The following is a 20,625-nucleotide window of genomic DNA, read 5'->3' on the forward strand; positions in this document are numbered from 1 at the left end:
CGTGGGAGGGAGGAAGCAAATGCTCATAATCATTTTCAGGCAAGTACAAATGATGTAACAATTTCACATCAGCATTTTTTCTGTATTGATAGCAGACTGGCAGATGTGACTTTGACAGATCAAGTACAAGGTGATTTAGCCCAAACTGGTGGTGTTATTGAGTGACAGTTGTGTATTAGTGGTAATAGCGGGAGGTTGAGAAAAGGGACTTGCTGAGGACTATCGTAGACTGTATGTATTGTTTCCTTTGAAACCTGGACTGTTTGGTTATTTTAAGACTTTCTGGCCTTAATATCATTGAAAGTTTATCCCAGTAGGCCTACTCTCTTCTTTGTTGAGTATGTTGAGGATGTAGCAAAAACTCAGAGAGAGAGTAAATGGATACTGATAGCAGTGTATATGCAGTCTAGTAGTTTTTCTGAGAGCAATCGGAACGCTACAGAATGACCAGTAGTTAAAGATGTGAATTTTTGACCTTGTCTGTCACCTTAAAGTTGTGTTGATGACCATTACCAAACATTATTTCACTAATATGAATGTAATTGTGCAAATAATGCTCAGGGTCCAAAAATTAATAGCTTTTTCACCAACACTGCTGCAGGTATGTCACATATGGTCAAATCAGTATAAGAAGATCCCTGACAGCTTACACTGCTGTTGCCAACTTTCAGATGCATAGCACTAATGACTGTGGATGAAAGCAATAGTCATCTGCATAGTTGTGATAACACTGTCCTATTGTGATAGATTTACAATATCATATTACACAAATGGCCGAGGAAGGGGCATGAAGCTGCAGTTCTCAGGTGTCAGCTTGCAGCAACTTGACAGTAGTCAGTTTTGTGGACCATAGTGTGGATGCACTTTTGCACTGCAAAGCAAAGGAGAATTAGATTGTTGTAACCTAAGTGGTGAATTTGCCAATAGGTCATGGGAGGTGAAGACATGATTGTTGTACTATTTGTACTGGCACTAAAAGGCTCAGGGAAGGACATGATCACCACTTTAAATTACACAATATATTAACTAATGAAACATGAACATTTATTGATACAGCTATGGTGTATTGTGACATTGCAGCTCAGATAAACTATCTAGGTAAATATTATTTGGGAATAAGTTTTATGTTAATGCATATTTCTCAGTAGGAAGCAAGTGGAAACAAGAGTAGGCCTACACACAATACTGCTGTCAATGATCGTGATCATCATTACTAAAAATTAAAAAATTTAGAAGCTGCAACTGTGAATGGTTTGAATAGATTTACATTTCTCATTGATGTAGATCTAATGGGAAAATCACAAGGAACTCAGCATGCACCTTAACTTACTAAAAATACTACTTAATATCTGCTGTTTATTGCTTCTGAAATTCCTTGGATTAGATAAATATTATAAGACTGGTCATTTTTTAGGATTAGGAGATTTCAAGTCAAGAATAAGAAAAGCACTAACAGTAAATACAGAAAGCACATTTGGTGAAATAAATTTAAATGTACATTGTAGGACATTATGAGATTTTGCTACATTTAATCAGATGCTTGGATAAAAAGACATAAATAAACATGTGGAGTGCAAGAGTTCAATAATTGACTATGTAACAAGTAGGGAAAAAAACCCTCTCAAATTTGAGATACCCGATGTATTTAGAGGTAATGATATACATTCTGATCACTTTCTAGTTTCTTCAAAGACTGAAATATGGGCAAGATGGTGGAAATAAACAAATGTAACAAAAACCCAAAGAAAAAAACTTGAAATCTGAAGCCCATCTTTTACAGGAAGAAAGCATAAGGAATTTATATCAACAAAGACTCCCAGGCGAACTGCAAATGGTTGTAACTAAAGACATTATTCAAGAAGAATGGTCGAGATCAGTGATGTACATAGCTAACAAAGTACCATATATGGGAAAATAAAGTATCAAACCAGAAAAGTAGTTTGAAAATGTGAAAATATGGAATATAAAAACAGCCAACAATATTAGAGCAAAACTAAATCCTTATATGTCTGTTTATAAACACACATGAACAAAGAAAAGAAATAAACCAAAAAAAAATGATAAAAAGGTACCATAGTGAATTGTGGGAAAGATTCATTGCCACTGTTGAAAATAAAGTAGAAATGCTATTGGCTCATATTGAATTAACACTGAATTAATCACATATGGAGGAATCATTTTAGAATTTTGCTTTCTCCAGTTTTTAAAGTATGTGTAGGAAGAACTGTTCCATACCTGAAGTATGGGACACAACTAAAGTTATTTCTATATTTGAAAAAGGCAATGGAAAGATATGAAGGTGTTTATCGAGGCTGCAGTCTCTCATCCAGTTTACTTAATTTATATATCAACAACCTAGTCCTGAAATTGAAAGATGAAATACAGTTCAGAATAAAAATAGTATCTAGCATACCACCAGGTACTACAGTATCTTGCAATTTATCTACATCAGAGAGTATTACACAGATAATCGCTTTCAAAGGGAATAATTCAGGCACATTGAAAATTATAGTAAAACAGAAAATTTTGGAACAAGTATCCCATTTCAGTTATCTATGATGTGAAACTGCTTTCAACTATTACTAGGGTATTGAGATGCAGGTTAATATATTTCAAGATATATGCATAACAATTGGAAGAACTCTGGCAATGGAAACAAGAAGGGAACCAGAAATGACATTCTATAGAGTAATGACTGTGCTTACTCTTGAAAATGATTCTGATACATGGACAAAAATGACTAAAGAAAAATCACTAAGGCCCAATAAAGACAGCAGAGGTGAAGTTTATGGGATATGTAAGGGGCAGTAATAACATGGATAAAATAAGGAATGAAACAATAAGATCAGATCTAACAATATTTTCAGTTAATGCTAAGAGAGAAGTGAACAGAAGCAAATGGAAGGAGCATGTTAACAGAATGGCAGAAAACAGATTACCAAATAAAAGAGAGAGGAATTATTGCCTGACTGGAAAGAGATAACTAGGAAGGCCTTGTAAGAGGTGAATGGATAATAGAGACTGGAAGAGCTGACTGCAACACCTACTCCTTGGAAGGAGATGTTGATGACAAAATTCACTGAAAGAGGAACTTCCTGGAAGGTGTGGAACTGTGTGCCAGACTGGGTCTCAAAGCTGAGACCTTTGCCTTTCATGGCCAAGTGCTGCACTGACTGAGCTGTGCAAATACAACTCATGACCCACACTCACAGAGGTACTTCCGCCAACACCTCTCTCCTATCATCCACAGAAGTCTCCTGCATATCTCGTGGACTAACACTCCTGAAAGTAAGGATACTGTGAAGAAATGGGATTGTTTCCAGAAAGGATTTTCTCTCTACAGCAGAATGTGTGCTGATCTGAAACATCCTGGCAGATTAAAACTGTATACTGGACAAGGATTCGAACCTAGAGCCTTTGCTTTTCAGGAGCAAGTTGTTGGCAAGATAGCATGCAGTGAGAGCATGTTTTATGCTAAATATGAGAGAAATATTAAAACTAAGGAATTTATTGTTTTTTTGTGGTTGTGATGCTGTAAATTGTGCCAGAGTGAGTGTGTTGGCTTCACCATAAGTAAAGATAGCACTGTAAAATGCTCAAAAGATCAGTTAAAATACAATTGTGAAAACTGTGAAGTGATGTTACGTGATGAAATCTCAGAAGACACAAATACAGTCAAACATAATCAAATTTTAAATGCTAGGCAACAATACGTTGCTGATTTGGGTGCATTAGTGAGTAATCTTATCAAAATAGTGAAAGAACTTACCATTGATAACAAACAAATGAAAGATGAAACTCATACTGTGATTGCTTCAAACAGTGGGTTAGAAATGTTGTTGACACCCAGTGAAGAAGCATCTCAGTCTTCGAGCTATGTGGAAAGACAATGTTCTAAGGTTATTGAAAATAGTGTGGCAGGTATTATGATCGAAACTGGACAGTTAAACATCACAAGTCTGTGGCAAAATCCAGATGCCAGACTGGAAGACACCATAGAAGCAGTGTCTAGCACCATTACCAATCAAAATAGTAGTAAAAAGTCTGTGAAACTATCAAGCGGTAATTTTTCAGCAAGAAAAACTCTAATGAAGATCCAAACACTGCTGCAGTGCCAACCAGCTCAGGTGCAAACAACAAGTGTGTCTGTGAAATAAAATTCCTCATTGTATACAAACTAGATATGGGCGTTAACAAGTTGCTGAATGTAAACTCTACAGAAAGTGAAAATACAGATTGACAGGAAGTAAACGACAAGTGGAGAGGCAGAAGAAATTTGAATATAGTGAAACAAAACAATGAACTGGCCAAAACCACTACAGACACAGCAAAAGGAAATAAACTGTTGTACAAGACTGTGTCACAAAATGGGAAAGCTGGTGAACAGTATAGAACCACTTTGAAGCCCAAATTGCAAATGTTTGGAAATGTCAGCACTAAAAACAGAAGTAAAATCATAATAGATACTCGTGACAAAAATGGAATGCTGAGAGGCTGATTTCACCTTCACAAATTAAGAGGGGCACCATAGCTGCTACTGTAACTGACTTCTTACAGAACCACTATCCAAAGTCACAACAACTTTACAGTTGAAAAATTGGAAATCAAGGGATTAAATAATAGCTTCAAAATCTGTGTTCATTTTGATTAAAAGATAAAATAATGGACAAAAATATATGGACCAAGGACATTATGATAGACATTTTTTATTCCTGACACTGCCCAATGATCCAGCAAGATAAACTTCCAAGACAAAGAATATTCCAATAAAAAATGATACTTCATCACTGAAAAAAATGCATCCTTATTTATAGCTAGTGCAAACATGTAGTGCCTTCCGACAAAACTCAATACATTGTCATTGTTTGATGAGGAAGTGAGACCAGATGCATTATGTATACTTGAACATTGGCTAGCCCATACAGAAATAGAATACTATGGGCATATTGAATATCTGGACATGGTGAATGTATGGTGTAGAGAAAATTCTATACATTGGCAGTGTGTCTGTGTATACAAATGGAAAGCTCGGTGCCAAGAACATTGATGTAAGAAACTTCACTGTGGACTCTTATCTAGAATTCGCTGCGTTGGGGCTGCCAGATGCTTAATTATTGGTTCTGTGTACCATTCCCCAAACTGCAAATTTGAACACTTCATCAACAAACTGGAAAGCTATCTGTGCAATCTAGTGAGTCTAGGAGGAAAAATTAGCTTATGTAGAAACTTCAATACCTTTTTCATGGAAGGCCCTGACAAAGAGAGAGCTTGTATGAACTTGGTAAGCACCTGTGGACTATTTGTGGCAAGTTATCTACCAAAAAGAGGAGATGTCTGTCTTGATACAAACCTGTATAGTTGGTACTACAAAGTAAGTGTCATTGATCCTGTTCTTGCAGATCACAGTGCAGTAATAATGAAGCTTTGGACAAACTCAGTACAACAAATTCGCAGCTGGAATTCAAATTATGTCTTCAGAAGTAGGGAAAAATTTAGATGTTTTCAAAAGAGCAATGTCTTTTATAGACTGACATCAAATGTGTGAAAGAATTGGCACTAAATGCTACATTCAGTTCCATGTTCCAGGCTCTTAAAGCCAGATTTGATGAAATTTTTCCACTAAAACCCAAGAGATATCTAATTGTCAAGTCAAAATTCGCACAGAAAACTGTCAAAGAGCTGGTGTACCTCTAGATTAGGTAATACAAAATGCACTGTGCAACTACTAAATGATAAAGTCAAAGCCACTGAAGATATTGGCACCAAGGACAGACTACATTGCAATTATTCACAGGTCAGAAGGCTGTACAGAAAAGAAGCAGAGAAAGCAAAGAATGAAAACAATGCCAGATTTATTTAAAATGCTCACAATCTTTGCAAGGCAGCATGGGATCTGATTAATAAACATAAGCAAAGATGACCTCTTGCTCAAATTCTTGCAGTCCAGATGAATTTAATATATTTTTTATAAAATAGTAGAAAGCACAGTAGGTGAAATTTCTCACTTCAGAATAGACTGAGCAGTTGCTGAAAAATTTGGAAATAACTGGAGCATTGTGATGTGGAAGAGAGTGTATCCAAAAGACATAATAACAACAGTAAAATAATACAAATGCACAGGGAGCACTTGACATTTATGGCATGTCCTGTACTATTTTAAAAACTATAATCTGGGAAATTGCACAACTACTGTCAATAGTAATAAATAAAAGCCTCCATTCTGGAGAATTTTCAGACTTCTTGAAAGTATCATGCACAGAATCAGTTTACAACAAAGGTAATCCACATGAAGTGTGAAGTTGTAGACCTGTATCTGTAATACCAGCGTTAACTGATGGGGCCCATAACGAAACATCTGCTATTAAGTTATTTTGAAGGAAATAACCTCTTTTATCATAGTCAGCATGGCTTTCGGAAGGCAAGTCACTACAAAGGCAGTGCTTGACATAGATACAGATATAAGTCAGGGTTTTGAAAACAAGGCATCTATAGCACTGGTACTCTGTGACTTTGGTGAGGTATTTGATTGCATTCCACATAAGACCCTGTTCAGCATGCTAAATTTATACTGCTACACCAACTCTCAAATCCTACCTAAATAACAGATAGCAGATTGTATCAGTGCAAGGAGTAGAAACAGGTGAAATAAAGTTAAAACATGGTGTGCCAGAGGGATTCATAATAGAGCCCCTGTTGTTCTTAATTTTTGTTAATGGTGTACGCTCCAGAGGGCATGCCATTCGAACAATTTAGGGCTAAAATGCATGTATGTTAAAAGAGCAACCTTTATACAACATAGAAGAATTGATCTCTGGTGTTAGAACAGTGTCTACCTGAGATGCAATTCATTACCAATGAAAACAACAGCAAATCTGCTATTTTACTACATGATTGTCTTATTATTGTAATGCATATAGTAATCTATTTCTTAAATATATGTTTTATAGTACCCACTTCAGTATCATACTATAAACTGTATTTTTTTTTAATTTTAATGTTGTAATATTCTGTAAAATTGACACTGTCTGTCTAACTGTGGCCGTTGAATGACAAAAAACTGGTAACTCAGATACAGGTAACTTACCATCTCAGTTATTCAAGCATCCCTCACAGCTTTACTATGTCAGTTTGGGAGGCAGGCGAGAGGTACTTCTGTAAATTTGAATGGTAGAGGACTGGGCTGGAGGAAGTACAGCTGTAAGGGTAGGTTGAATACAGCATGGACTGTATAAGAAAGGGCTTAGATCTCACCAACTTGCACTCACTGTGATATCATCTAATATGCATTGAAAAACCTGAAATTTGTCAGTGGACAAGATAAAAACTTTCAATCATAAAGTGGATTTCACCTTACATGTACACCTAAAGGCCATTCTATCCCCAAACAAAACCATTTATCCAAAATGGAAAAAACAATGTATTTCTCTGACTCCTAGCCAGTTATACCTACTACTCAATTAGCAGGAAAACAGAAATCCATAAGAAAGTTTACTGGTAATACCTGATAGTGGAGAACAACAAACTGCTACCATAAACACAATACAAAGGTCAGTAGAGCAACAAAGAGAGCACATGGTTCACGAGCATCTATGTCACCCACTATCTGTTCCACACAATTTGTTTTAGTTGCCCTTTACAGGAGGGGCTCTGTATGTTTTTAAAGAGGACCCTTGTTTTACAGTAGACATTTTGGTTAGTCTAGAAGGGGAGTCTTATATGTCTTACACTGCAGGAAAAAGAAATGAAACACCCCCAATCTCTGTGTTCAGTGGTACTAGGATATAATCCTGTCATAGTGTGGGGTTGTAGTGCTAGTGAGTGATTTGTTATGGTCATCAGCCATCAGAAGGTACTCAGAAAGCCAGTCCCACCACACTGTATTTTGACTCTGCAGGCAGTAACTGTGCTTAGTTTAGAGGTGAATACTGTTTGCAACATTCATTCTAGGGTGCAACCATGCAGCACCGATGAGGACATATACCTATTGAACATCTTCAGCCATTTGAAGAGGGCCGCATTGTGGGCATGCCGGAAGCTGGATGGATGTATCAGTGGACTGCTGCATGTGGTGGTGGTGTGTTGCTTCTGTCAACAGTGGTCTGTGAAACATTCCCACACCAGTAGATCAGGTTCTGGACATTCGCGAAACACAGACACACGTCAATATTGATAAGTTCTGTGACTAGTGGTTGCTGACCATATAGCATCCAGGGACAAAATTTGGGCATTGTTACAACTGCTGTGTCATAAGGAACCATTGGTAACCGACTGCTTAAAGCAGGATTATGATCAAGGGTGCAGGCTACCGCTAACACCATAACACCACTAAACATGGCTATTCTGGTGTTGTACAGAGTTGACTGGAGAGTGAAACGGCACACTGTTGTCTTCAGTCATGAGGGTAGGTCCTGTTGCGAGTGATGGACGTGAGTGATCATTATGCAAGTGATGGACATACACATGTATGGTATAGACCTGGTGAGCTGCTTATTCCAGAATGCACTCACTCACCCACGACATGCAGAACCATCCAGGCTTCATGGTGGAGGGTTGGGGGGGTATCAGTTTCAACTCGAGGTCACATCTGGTGTTTCTGCAAGTTAGAGAAACCAGTGGTTGCTGTGTTGCACAGGCTGTTACCCCACCCTATGGCCATTTTTCGACTGGCAGTTGATGTGCTTTTTCAGTAAGACAATGCCCTTCCACGTATGGCTGCTGCAGCACAATGTACAGAAGTGCATTTAGAGGGGTGTAGTAATCTTACAGCAGAAGTCTTGGTTGTTCTAGAAGAGGGCATAGTTTATGTTAGGAGAGGTGTCTTTTTTTGCATTAGTATAGAAGCATTGATCTGAAAAAGCAGACTCATTTCCTACAGACAAAGAATAGGAGTCCAATTTGTTCTAGAGAAGGAGTAATTTTTGTTGTAGAAGAGGACAAATGTGTACTTCAGAAGAGAAGGTATGTACACTTTTAGAAGATGAGTATTTTTTTAATTTTTTGTTATAAAAGAGGAATCTTCTATGCTTCTTAAGAGAAGTTTTCTTTGCTTTGGGAGAGAACGTTATTTGATTCAAGAAGGTACCATAGTCATTATATTATGTTGAAGAGCAGTGTTACACATTATGTCTTAACGATTGAGGAGGGCTGAATGGAAGTCCTCTCCAGTTTGTCTGACTAACCGGTTTCAGGCTCTGTCTCAAGCTGATACTGATCTTCGGCCTGACATGGCTGCTTGTCCTGTTACACAGGTTGTCCCCTCAGTCTGCAAAATCCAGGCGGTTGCAGAGGGTGGGCTTACTGGTAGTTGGGAGCTCCAACGTCAGGCGCATAATTGGGCCCCTTAGGGATATGGCAGCAAGAGAGGGGAAGAAAACCAATGTGCACTCCGTGTGCATACCGGGGGGAGTCATTCCAGATGTGGAAAGGGTCCTTCGGATGCCATGAAGGGTACAGGGTGCACTCATTTGCAGGTGGTCACTCATGTCGGCACCAGTGATGTGTGTCGCTATGGATCAGAGGAAATCCTCTCTGGCTTCCGGCGGCTATCTGATTTGGTGAAGACTGCCAGTCTCGCTAACGGGATGAAAGCAGAGCTCACCATCTGCAGCATTGTCGACAGGACTGACTGTGGACCTTTGGTACAGAGCCAAGTGGAGGGTCTGAATCAGAGGCAGAGACGGTTCTGCGACCATGTGGGCTGCAGATTCCTCGACTTGCACCATAGGGTGGTGGGGTTTCGGGTTCCGCTGGATAGGTCAGGAGTCCACTACATGCAACAAGCGGCTACACGGGTAGCAGGGGTTGTGTGGCATGGGCTGGGCGGTTTTTTTTTAGGTTAGATGGCCTTGGGCAAGTACAGAAAGGGCAACAGCCTCAACAGGTGCGGGGGAAAGTCAGGACATGCGGGGACTTAGCAGCAATCAGCATTGTAATTGTAAACTGTCGAAGCTGCGTTGGGAAAGTACCGGAACTTCAAGCGCCGATAGAAAGCACCGAAGCTGAAATCGTTATAGGTACAGAAAGCTGGCTGAAGCCAGAGATAAATTCTGCCGAAATTTTTACAAAGGTACAGACGGTGTTTAGAAAGGATAGATTGCATGCAAACGGTGGTGGAGTGTTCGTCGCTGTTAGTGGTAGTTTATCCTGTAGTGAAGTAGAAGTGGATAGTTCTTGTGAATTATTATGGGTGGAGGTTACACTCAACAACCGAGTTAGATTAGTAATTGGCTCCTTTTACCGACCTCCCAGTGGCAGAACAGCTGAGAGAAAATCTGGAAAACATTTCACATAAATTTTATCAGCATGTTACAGTCTTAGGTGGAGATTTCAATTTACCAGATATAGACTGGGACACTCAGATGTTTATGACGGGTGGTAGGGACAGAGCATCAAGTGACATTATACTGAGTCCACTATCCGAAAATTACCTTGAGCAATTAAACAGAGAACCAACTCGTGGAGATAACATCTTGGACCTACTGATAACAAACAGACCCGAACTTTTCGACTCTGCATGTGCAGAACAGGGAATCAGTGATCATAAGGCCGTTGCAGCATCCCTGAATATGGAAGTTAATAGGAATATAAAAAAAGGGAGGAAGGTTTATCTATTTAGCAAGAGTAATAGAAGGCAGATTTCAGACTACCTAACAGATCAAAATGAAAATTTCTGTTCCGACACTGACAATGTTGAGTGTTTATGGAAAAAGTTCAAGGCAATCGTAAAATGCGTTTTTGACAGGTACGTGCCGAGTAAAACTGTGAGGGACGGGAAAAACCCACCGTGGTACAACAACAAAGTTAGGAAACTACTGCGAAAGCAAAGAGAGCTTCACTCCAAGTTTAAACGCAGCCAAAGCCTCTCAGGCAAACAGAAGCTAAACGATGTCAAAGTTAGCGTAAGGAGGGCTATGCGCGAATCGTTCAGTAAATTCAAAAGTAAAATTCTATGTACCGACTTGACAGAAAATTCTAGGAAGTTCTGGTCTTACATTAAATGAGTAAGTGGCTCGAAACAGCATATCCAGACACTCCGGGATGATGATGGCATTGAAAGAGAGGATGACACGCGTAAAGCTGAAATACTGAACACCTTTTTCCAAAGCTGTTTCACAGAGAAAGAGCGCACTGCACTTCCTTCTCTAAATACTCGAACAAACGAAAAAATGGCTGACATCGAAATAAGTGTCCAAGGAATAGAAAAGCAACTGGAATCACTCAACAGAGGAAAGTCCACTGGACCTGACGAGATACCAATTCGATTCTACACAGAATACGAGAAAGAACTTGCCCCCCCCCCCCCCCCTCCTTTCTAACAGCCGTGTACCGCAAGTCTCTAGAGGAACGGAAGGTTCAAATGATTGGAAAAGAGCACAGGTAGTCCCAGACTTCAAGAAGGGTCGTCGAGCAGATACGCAAAACTATAGACCTATATCGCTGACGTCGATCTGTTGTAGATTTTTAGAACATGTTTTTTGCTCGAATATCATGTCGTTTTTGGAAACCCAGAATCTACTCTGAATGAATCAACATGGATTCCGGAAACAGCGACAAATGTAGACAAATGTAGTGTATTGCGAATACATAGAAAGAAGGATCCTTTATTGTATGATTATATGATAGCGGAACAAACACTGGTAGCAGTTACTTCTGTAAAATATCTGGGAGTATGAGTGCGGAACAATTTGAAGTGTAATGATCATATAAAATTAATTGTTGGTAAGGCGGATACCAGGTTGAGATCCATTGGGAGAGTCCTTAGAAAATGTAGTCCATCAAGAAAGGAGGTAGCTTACAAAACACTCGTTCGACCTATACTTGAGTGTTGCTCATCCGTGTGGGATACGTACCAGGTCGGGTTGACAGACTAGATAGAGAAGATCCAAAGAAAAGCGGCGCCTTTCGTCACAGGATTATTTGGTAAGCGTGATAGCGTTACTGAGATGTTTAGCATACTCAAGTGGCAGACTCTGCAAGAGAGGCGCTGTGCATCGCGGTGTAGCTTGCTCGTCAGGTTTCGAGAGGGTGCGTTTCTGGATGAGGCATCGAATATATTGCTTGCCCCTACTTATACCTCCCGAGGATATCACGAATGTAAAATTAGAGACACTAGAGGGCGCACCGAGGCTTTCAAACAGTCGTTCTTCCCGCGAACCATACGCGACTGGAACAGGAAAGGGAGGTAATGACAGTGGCACGTAAAGTGCCCTCCGCCACACACCGTTGGGTGGCTTGCCGAGTATAAATGTAGATGTAGATGAAGAAGGTGCCGAATTAGGCATTTTTGGAGAGAGACGGGGTAGGGCTCGAAGCGGAGATGGGACTGTCCCATTCAATCCCTCCCACTCCCCTCCCAAGAAAAGGTAAGAGCATTGGCCAAGTGAGGCAGAGTTCTGGGTTCATGTAAAGGTCTGACTCACGGTTTTAGTTTCGAGTTTTATTTTGTAAGAAATTGTGTCTGCCTTCATAGCTGAGTTGTTAGTGCGTCTGGCCTCTGACAGTCCGCCGATTCACTGGGTATGTTGCATAGGTGCCAAGGGAAATGAGCGACTTACGAAGCAAAATTGGAAGCAAATGAACACTTGAGGAACTTGACAGTGGATTAATAGAATGAAAAAGTCTATCTTTGTAAGTCGATCGTTTCCCGTGACACCTATACAACATGCCGTTGAAGCTTTGGTAGTTGTTTGGATGCATTTGAAACTATACTTTGGAAATCTATTTATCCTCCAGCCCTGACATTTCAAAAGTATCAACCATTCTGATTACTTCTTACCATAAAGGTTAGATATCTTCGGCAACTTTTTTTATATTTTTGGAATTTTGTACCTGAAACTGCATACATTAGGAACGAAAATCTGTAATCTGCCTTCCCTGAAAACACATTTATTTATGGTGCCATGACATTCAACGTAGATCTGCCCCGCATCCAACTTGCTCAACAAAAAAATGCTGACCATTTTCAGACACCCTGTAAAAATATCATGCATAGTGTTTTTCTACAGAAATGGGATTTACACTCTCTTGAAATTTCTTGAGAAAAGTAAAAAATGTTGTGTACTCTGAATGTTCATATGAAACAGTTACACTGTGAAGCATCTTGAGGTTTTTTGAGTCAGTTTTCAGCTACACATACTCAGTTTAAAAGCTTTGCTTTTATAGCAGGAATTCTTTCAAGTGGCACAATAAATTTCCACTCTGCAGCAGAGTGTGCACTAATTTGAAACTCCCTGGCAGATTAAGAGAGTGTGGTAGAGTAAAACTGTGTGCTGGGCCAGGACTTGAAGCTAGAACACTTGTCCTTTGAGGGAAAGTGCTCTATCGACTTTTTCATTCTATTAATCAACTGTCAAGTTCCGCAAGTGTTCGTTTGCTTCCAATTTTGCTTTGTAAGTCGATCATACACAAATGGTGGGGGAATAAAGGGGTGATCTGACAGCCTCCCTCCCTCCCCTCCCCCCCCCCCCCCCCCCACACACACACACACAGTCACAAACAATTTTCTTCGATGAATCCTGTGGCAATGTTTCCAAAGTCACTTTCTGATAATAATATGATATTATTTCAGTTTTCTTGAGTTTAAGTCCTGACAGAATACCTAAATGGAAAGAAAGCTTTGCTTGAAATCTTTGAGGCTGTATTGAGAAATAGGGAAAGCAGTTCGATATAGCACTTTAAATTACGTAGATTGTAACTGAAACGAACAATAAGAGAAAATTAGTGTGAATAGAAAAAATGTTATTATTTCTGACACCTACCTGAAGATTCGTCAGTCCAACTATATTGTCTGTGATATACTTCAACCACTGAGACAGGATGGCAGCATCATCACAGTGTATAATACCAGTGCTGACGCCATTCAGTCCTCGTACTTCGAAGGAGTTAGGCCGTAGTTTGTCCGTACCAAATATGTAACGAGTAACGTACGCCATCATTAGAGGAACTGTAAAGGCAACAGTGGAAGACAATTAAGAGCAATACGTGCGCAAAGAATGCAGACAAAGAAATGCTCCAATTTAAGGTTTCTTTTGATCATTTCGATTGTTTACCACTCTACAAGGCAAATAAAAAAAAATTCAGTGACATATTGTGATTTGTTTAAGCATCATCTTCTGGCCATAAGTGCTGGTATTAAGTCACTATTGTACACACAATAGTCTCCTTATCAACAACCATTGTTTGCAAACCACTGTGAGATATATGGCATAGGCTACTTTACACCCACCACATCTTACGGTCAGAAGAAGCTGTTTCATTCGCGCATGGAACGCGGCAGGCAAAATTGCTCTAAAGGCTTCTGTGCGATGTAGTATATTGTATCTTTTCGCCGCGATCCCAACGTGAGCTATAAATAGGGAGATTCAGTATTTACCTCCAGTCCTCGTTTAATACTGGTTCTTGAAACTTTATAAGTAAGGTCCGCAGCTCGTGGTCGTGCGGTAGTGTTCTCGCTTCCCGTGCCCGGGTTCGATTCCCGGCAGGGTCAGGGATTTTCTCTGACTCGTGATGACTGGGTGTTGTCTGATGTCCTTAGGTTAGTTAGGTTTAAGTAGTTCTAAGTTCTAGGGGACTGGTGACCATAGATGTTAAGTTCCATAGTGCTCAGAGCCATTTGAATGATTTTTTTATAAGTAGGCTTTTGTGGAATAGTTGATGGTTATTTTCGGAAGTCTACCAGTGCAAGTTTTGCAGCGTTTCCGTAGAGCTTATGTCATTTGTTGCCTTCAGCACATTTTTTTCTCCTCCTTTTTTACCTATTCAAGCGTACTGAACTGCTCTCAAACTAAAACTACCATAAGGGTTTTGTACCGCACATGTGATGCTCTTTAACCCCTGGCTGTCGGTTGGACATTCGACAGTTTTCTTCCGACCTTAAGTCTGTTTGATTAAGATTGTGCTTTTGAAGTTTTTACTTTAAACAGCCTATACAAACCTGCTTCAAAAAATCTCTACAAGTTCCTTTAGAAGTGGCTACCATACCGAACGATAGCTAACATGAATTAGTCACATTTCAGAATGTAAGAGTAAAAACTCGACGCATTTCACTACAAAAGCTAGTATGGGCCCAACCACCACCTGTTGAAATTTCGTGTGTGTGTGTGTGTGTGTGTGTGTGTGTGTGTGTGTGTGTGTTTGTCTCCAAGGGCAAGGGGTGAGAAGTATTTTTAATGTGATGGAAGACGAAATGCGACTTTTAAGAGACATAGAACCTCCAGTTCCGACCCTGTTAAAAACCTATGTAATATCGACTTTTGCCGCGCTGGATTAGCCGAGCGGTCTCAGGCGCTACAGTCATAGACTGTGCGGCTGGTCCCGGCGGAGGTTCGAGTCCTCCCCCGGGTATGGGTGTGTGTGTTTGTCCTTAGGACAATTTAGGTTAAGTAGTGTTTAAGCTTAGGGACTGATGACCTTAGCAGTTAAGTCCCATAAGATTTCACACACATTTGAACAATATCGACTTTTATAAATCATTTCCTTGAAAGATGAACACCTGACTACACTATAATTTTTCCTTTCTTTGAGAGCTACGGAAGGGGGTCGGGAGGGGGCGGCACTGCCTTGCCCCCCGGGTACGGGCGTCCTTGTTTGTTTCCATGTTACATTGTATCCAAGACAAAATTTGAATTTTATCCACGTTTAAAGCCGTCGATGAGTATTCGCTTATTGATTATTGCCCTAGACGTTACTGTAATTTAGTTTCCAAAAGTAATACTTTCAGGTCAATATTTTAACAAATTTTATTGCGTTTACACACCCCGTCGTAGCTATCCCGGATAACTCAAAGGCCATAACAATAATATACAGCGTTTTCCACGAAGGAAACGTCATTAAAACAGGGATAATTCAAGAAAATACATAGGCAGTATGTTGTTATTAAACAAAAATACAATCACAAGCTAATTAGCAGCAGTGCAACCCACTTTGTCCTCTGTACTTAGCAGACACTTGCATTTCTGAGAGTAGAATGGCAGACTGAGCTGCGTAATAGAGAGAAAACAGCAAGGATATTGAGATACGTCAAATGATGCCATTCTGGATGAACTGCAAAGGAATTTCATTAAAAAAATTAGACATTGATGAAACTCGATTTTTGTACTACGGCAAAGATTTCTGATCCCGTATTTTTCATTCATAAAGGTTAACCATATATCTGCCGATATTTGCTGTATTTGCTGTTATGTTCAAATAGGACGCCCTGCCATCCTGACTACGACCAGCCATTACTATATGTCATGGAAGGTTCTGGCACTGAATGCAGAAGATATCATGAAGATAGAGTATTCAGTACACCGTGGCCAGATTAACCTATGACTCCTGCAGATGGGCAACAGCCTATTCGGCTACTAAGAACGGCTGAAAGCAAAGGCAAACTGCAGCCTTTATTTTCCCCGAGGACATATTGTTAAATTAATGATGATGTCGTCCTATTGGATAAAATATTCCAGAGGTAAAGTAGTCCTCATTCGGAGAAACGAAATTGACTTTCTGCAGGTGGGAGAATGTAATGTTGGATCCCTTAATCAGGCAAGTTAGAGAATTTGAAATTTGAAATAGATAAGTTGAAGCATAATGGGAATGAGTGAACTGTGGTGACAGGAATAACAGGACATCTGGTATGGTGAATACAGAGTTATAAATACAAAATCAGTTAGAGGTACTGCAGAAATAAGTTGAATAATGAATAAGGAAATAGAAATGTGGGTGAGCTACTATGAACAGCACAGTTAGTGCAATATCTTCGCCAGTACTGACAAGTAGCCAACAGCTACCGTAGTAATATAAGTTTGTTTGCCGACTACCTCCGCAGACGTGCAGATAAAGAAAGAGAAAAAATGTACGAGGAGATAAAATAAATAATTCAGATAGTTAAAGGAGACAAAAAATTGGTTGTGATGCGGGACTGGAATTCGATAGTAGGAAAGAAAAGAGCAGGAGAAATAGCAGGAGAATATACATTAGTAGAAATGAATTAAAAAGGAACCACCATTTAGAATATTTCAGAAAGCGTAATTTAATCACCGCTATCACTGAGATAACAATGAGTAATAGATTGAATAACCGAGGAAAGTGCAACATAGTATGAGTCTGAGCATACACGTCGGAAGTTTGAATGTGATCGGGAAGCTAGAAAGTCTTAAAAGAGAAACGTAAAGCGTCAGTTTAAATTTTGTGGGCATCAGTGAAATGAATGAAAGAAAACAAGAATCTCTGGTCAGACTAATATGGGGTATACTAACAGCAGCAGAAATATGTACAACGGAAGTAGATTCGTTATGTATAGGAAGGTAGGGCAGAGAGTGAGTTAATGCGGACAGTTCAGTGACACGGTGGTTCTCATAAAAATCGACAAGAAATCAACGCCAAGAGAGATAGAGAAAGTAGGCTATATAAAGATGCTGAACAGATAATTCAATAAGTATAAGGAAACAATATTCCAATAAAAAGGGCTCTAAGCATTATGGGACTTAACATCTGAGGTCATCAATCCCCTGGACTTAGAACTTCTTAAACCTAACTAACCTAAGGACATCACACACATCTATGTCCGAGGCAGAATTCCAACTTGCGACCGTAGCAGCAGCGCGCTCTGCCACAGCGGCCGCCAATAATCCAATAATTGTAGGACTGGAACGTAGTAGCAGGGAAAGGAATAGGAGACAGACTTACGAGGGAATATGTGCTTGACAATAAGAATGAGAGAGGAGAAAGACTAATTGAGTTCTGCAATAAATTTCAGAGGGTAACAGCGAATACACTTTTCAAAAGTCACAAGATGAGGAGATATACGTGGAAAAGATCTGGATACTGGTGGAGATTCTAGCTGGATAGATTCCTAAGTCAAGTAGTGAATATTAATAGTAATGTTATAAAGACCATTTATTTTGAATAAGCCCTGAAAGTAATAGTGTGTTTCATTATCTGTTATATTTATGCAACTAGTTTGTTCTGCTCTGTTAGCTTCCAATCTTAACCGTGAACACATGCAGGTTTCAGAGTTCGATGCACTCGCGTGTGGCAAAATATAGGTTCTGTTTATCCGTTAAGGTTACTCATACTTAATTTCTTGAACTAGAATGTCAATCATCCTCTTGCCTAATTAGGCTGGCGACCGTTTTCCTTGTTCTTTGAACAGTGTAGATAGGTAAAATATTGTTTGTACTGTTCAAATATTTACATTATGGCCGAACATAGATTCCCAAGTCAAGTAGTTGATTATAAGGCTTACCCAAAAACATATACAGATTTAGATTTAGTAATGACGAAGAGTACCCTGAAGTTTGTGAGACTGTTCAGGAACAAACAATTTGCAAACAAATGGGATACTCAATTACCGAGAAATGATGACATACGCTTGAAGGTTTCTGAATCACTGCGATAATGACCACCACTGTAGGAAATAACTATTGAAGAGCAATGGACATTTATATAAAGGAAAGTCTTAGAAGCTGGACAGTCAGATATAGGTACAAAGAAGGTAACTGCGAAGAAACCTTTGCTAACAGAATAAATACTTCAATTGATCGATGAAAGAAGGACGTACAAAAATCTTCAGGGAAAATCAGGAATACAGTAAAATTAGTATAGGGAAGCCAAAGCGAAATATCTGCAAGAAAAACGTGTAGAAATCGAAAAAGAAGTTTCGTCGGAACGACTGATTCAGCATGTAGAAAAGTCATAATAACCTGCAATGAAATTAAAAACAAGGGCGTCAACATTAAGAGTGCAATGGGAATTCCACTCTTAAGCACGGAGGAGAGAACGGATAGGATGGAAGAGAACGCTGGAGACCTCTATTAGGGAGATGATGTGAGTGAGGAAGAAATGGGAGTCGATATGGAAGGCACAGAGATTCAGTATTAGAGTCAGAGTGTAGTAGTGCTCTGGAAGGTTTGAGCTCGAACTAGATAGAAAGGATAGATACTATTCTTTCGGAAATTCTGAAATCATTGGGGGAAGAGGCAACCAAGCGAATATTCAGACTGATGTACAGAATCTCTCAGTTTGTCCATATACTTTGAGACTTTCGGAAAAGTATGATTCATACACTCAACAAAAACTCAACAACTATCACGCAATCAGTATAATGGCTCATATGTCCAATTTGCTGACTAGAATAATGAAGAGAAGAATTGAAAAGAAAATTGTGGGTCCGTTAGGTGACGATCAGTTTGGCTTTCGAAATGGTAAAGGCACTGAGAGGCAGTTTTGACGGTGTGGGTGAAAGAAGCAAGACGTTAGCAAAATCAAAACATGTTTATACGATTTGTCGACCTGGAAAAAGTGTTTGACAGGGTAAAACACAGCAAGTTGTTCGAAATTATAAGAAAAATAGAAGTACAATATAGGGAAAAACGGTTAATATACAGTATGTACAAGAACAAAGAAGGACCAATAAAAATGAAAGACCTAGAACAAAGTGTAAAAGAGGGGTGTAATCTTTCGCCCATATTGTTCAAACTCTATAATCGAAGAAGCTCAAAGGAAATAAATGAAAGATTTAAGAATGGGATTAAAAGTTAAGATGGAAGGATATAAATGATAAGATTAGCTGATGACATTGCTATTTTCAATGAAAGTGAGAAAGTATCACAGGACCTGTTGTATGGAATAAACATGCTAATGATTACAGAATATAGACAAAGCTGACCAAAGAAAAACGAAAGTAAGGAGGAGCAGCAGAAATGAAACTAGCGATAAGCTTAGCGTTAAAACTGGGGACCACGAAGTAGACGAAATTAAGGACTTCTGGTACCTTGGAAGCAAAATTACACATAAAGGACGAAGAAAGGACAACATAAAAAGTAAATTAACACAGGCAACGAGGACATTCCTGGCGAAGAGAATTCTGTTAGTATCACACATCAGCTTTGACTTACAGAAGAAATTCCTTTTTTTATGGTAACACAGGCTGGACTATGGGACAATTGTATGAGGATAGCCAAGAAAGTAATGCACTGTATTTATTTTCTTCAACAATTCTTTATTGAACGTGATGAGAATGACACACACAAAGGAATGGTGTTTTATCTACACTCCCTATTTTTTGATATACTATATAATCTATGGCCTTCCTCCAGCGTGAAACAAGGGTGTGTGTGCCCTGTCGGTACTAATCCTTGTCCTGGTGGATGATCCAGTGCGTCACAGAGTCTCCTCCTCGTTGTTGTTGTGGCCTTCAGTCCTGAGACTGGTTTGATGCAGCTCTCCATGCTACTTTATCCTGTGCAAGCTTCTTCATCTCCCAATACCTACTGCAACCTACATCCTTCTGAATCTGCTTAGTGTATTCATCTCTTGGTCTCCCTCTACGATTTTTACCCTCCACACTGCCCTCCAATACTAAATTGGTGATCCCTTGATGCCTCAGAACATGTCCTACCAACCGATCCCTTCTTCTGGTCACGTTGTGCCACAAACTTCTCTTCTCCCCAATCTTATTCAATACTTCCTCATCAGTTATGTGATCTACCCATCTAATCTTCAGCATTCTGGTAAGCACCACATTTCGAAGTCTCCTCCTCATCGCCCTCAAAATATCTTCCACGAATGGCATCCTTTAACGGCCGAAACAAGTGGAAGCTCGCTGCAACATGTCAGTTGTGTTAGCCGTTGATGGTCTCTCCG

The 20,625-nt window shown here is 39.6% G+C and overlaps 1 protein-coding gene across 1 annotated transcript in view; it reads right to left on the minus strand.

Moving 5' to 3' along the window:
- LOC126362173 (gamma-1-syntrophin) overlaps positions 1-20,625 on the minus strand; it is an 809,668-nt gene that overhangs the window by 76,426 nt on the left and 712,617 nt on the right. The window contains exon 6 of the mRNA XM_050007857.1: positions 13,758-13,942. Within this exon, the coding sequence (XP_049863814.1) occupies positions 13,758-13,942 (185 nt within the window). The remainder of the gene's footprint in view (positions 1-13,757; positions 13,943-20,625) is intronic.

Source organism: Schistocerca gregaria, chromosome 1 (genome assembly GCF_023897955.1).
Source record: "Schistocerca gregaria isolate iqSchGreg1 chromosome 1, iqSchGreg1.2, whole genome shotgun sequence".
NCBI classification, from domain to species: Eukaryota; Metazoa; Arthropoda; class Insecta; order Orthoptera; family Acrididae; genus Schistocerca; species Schistocerca gregaria.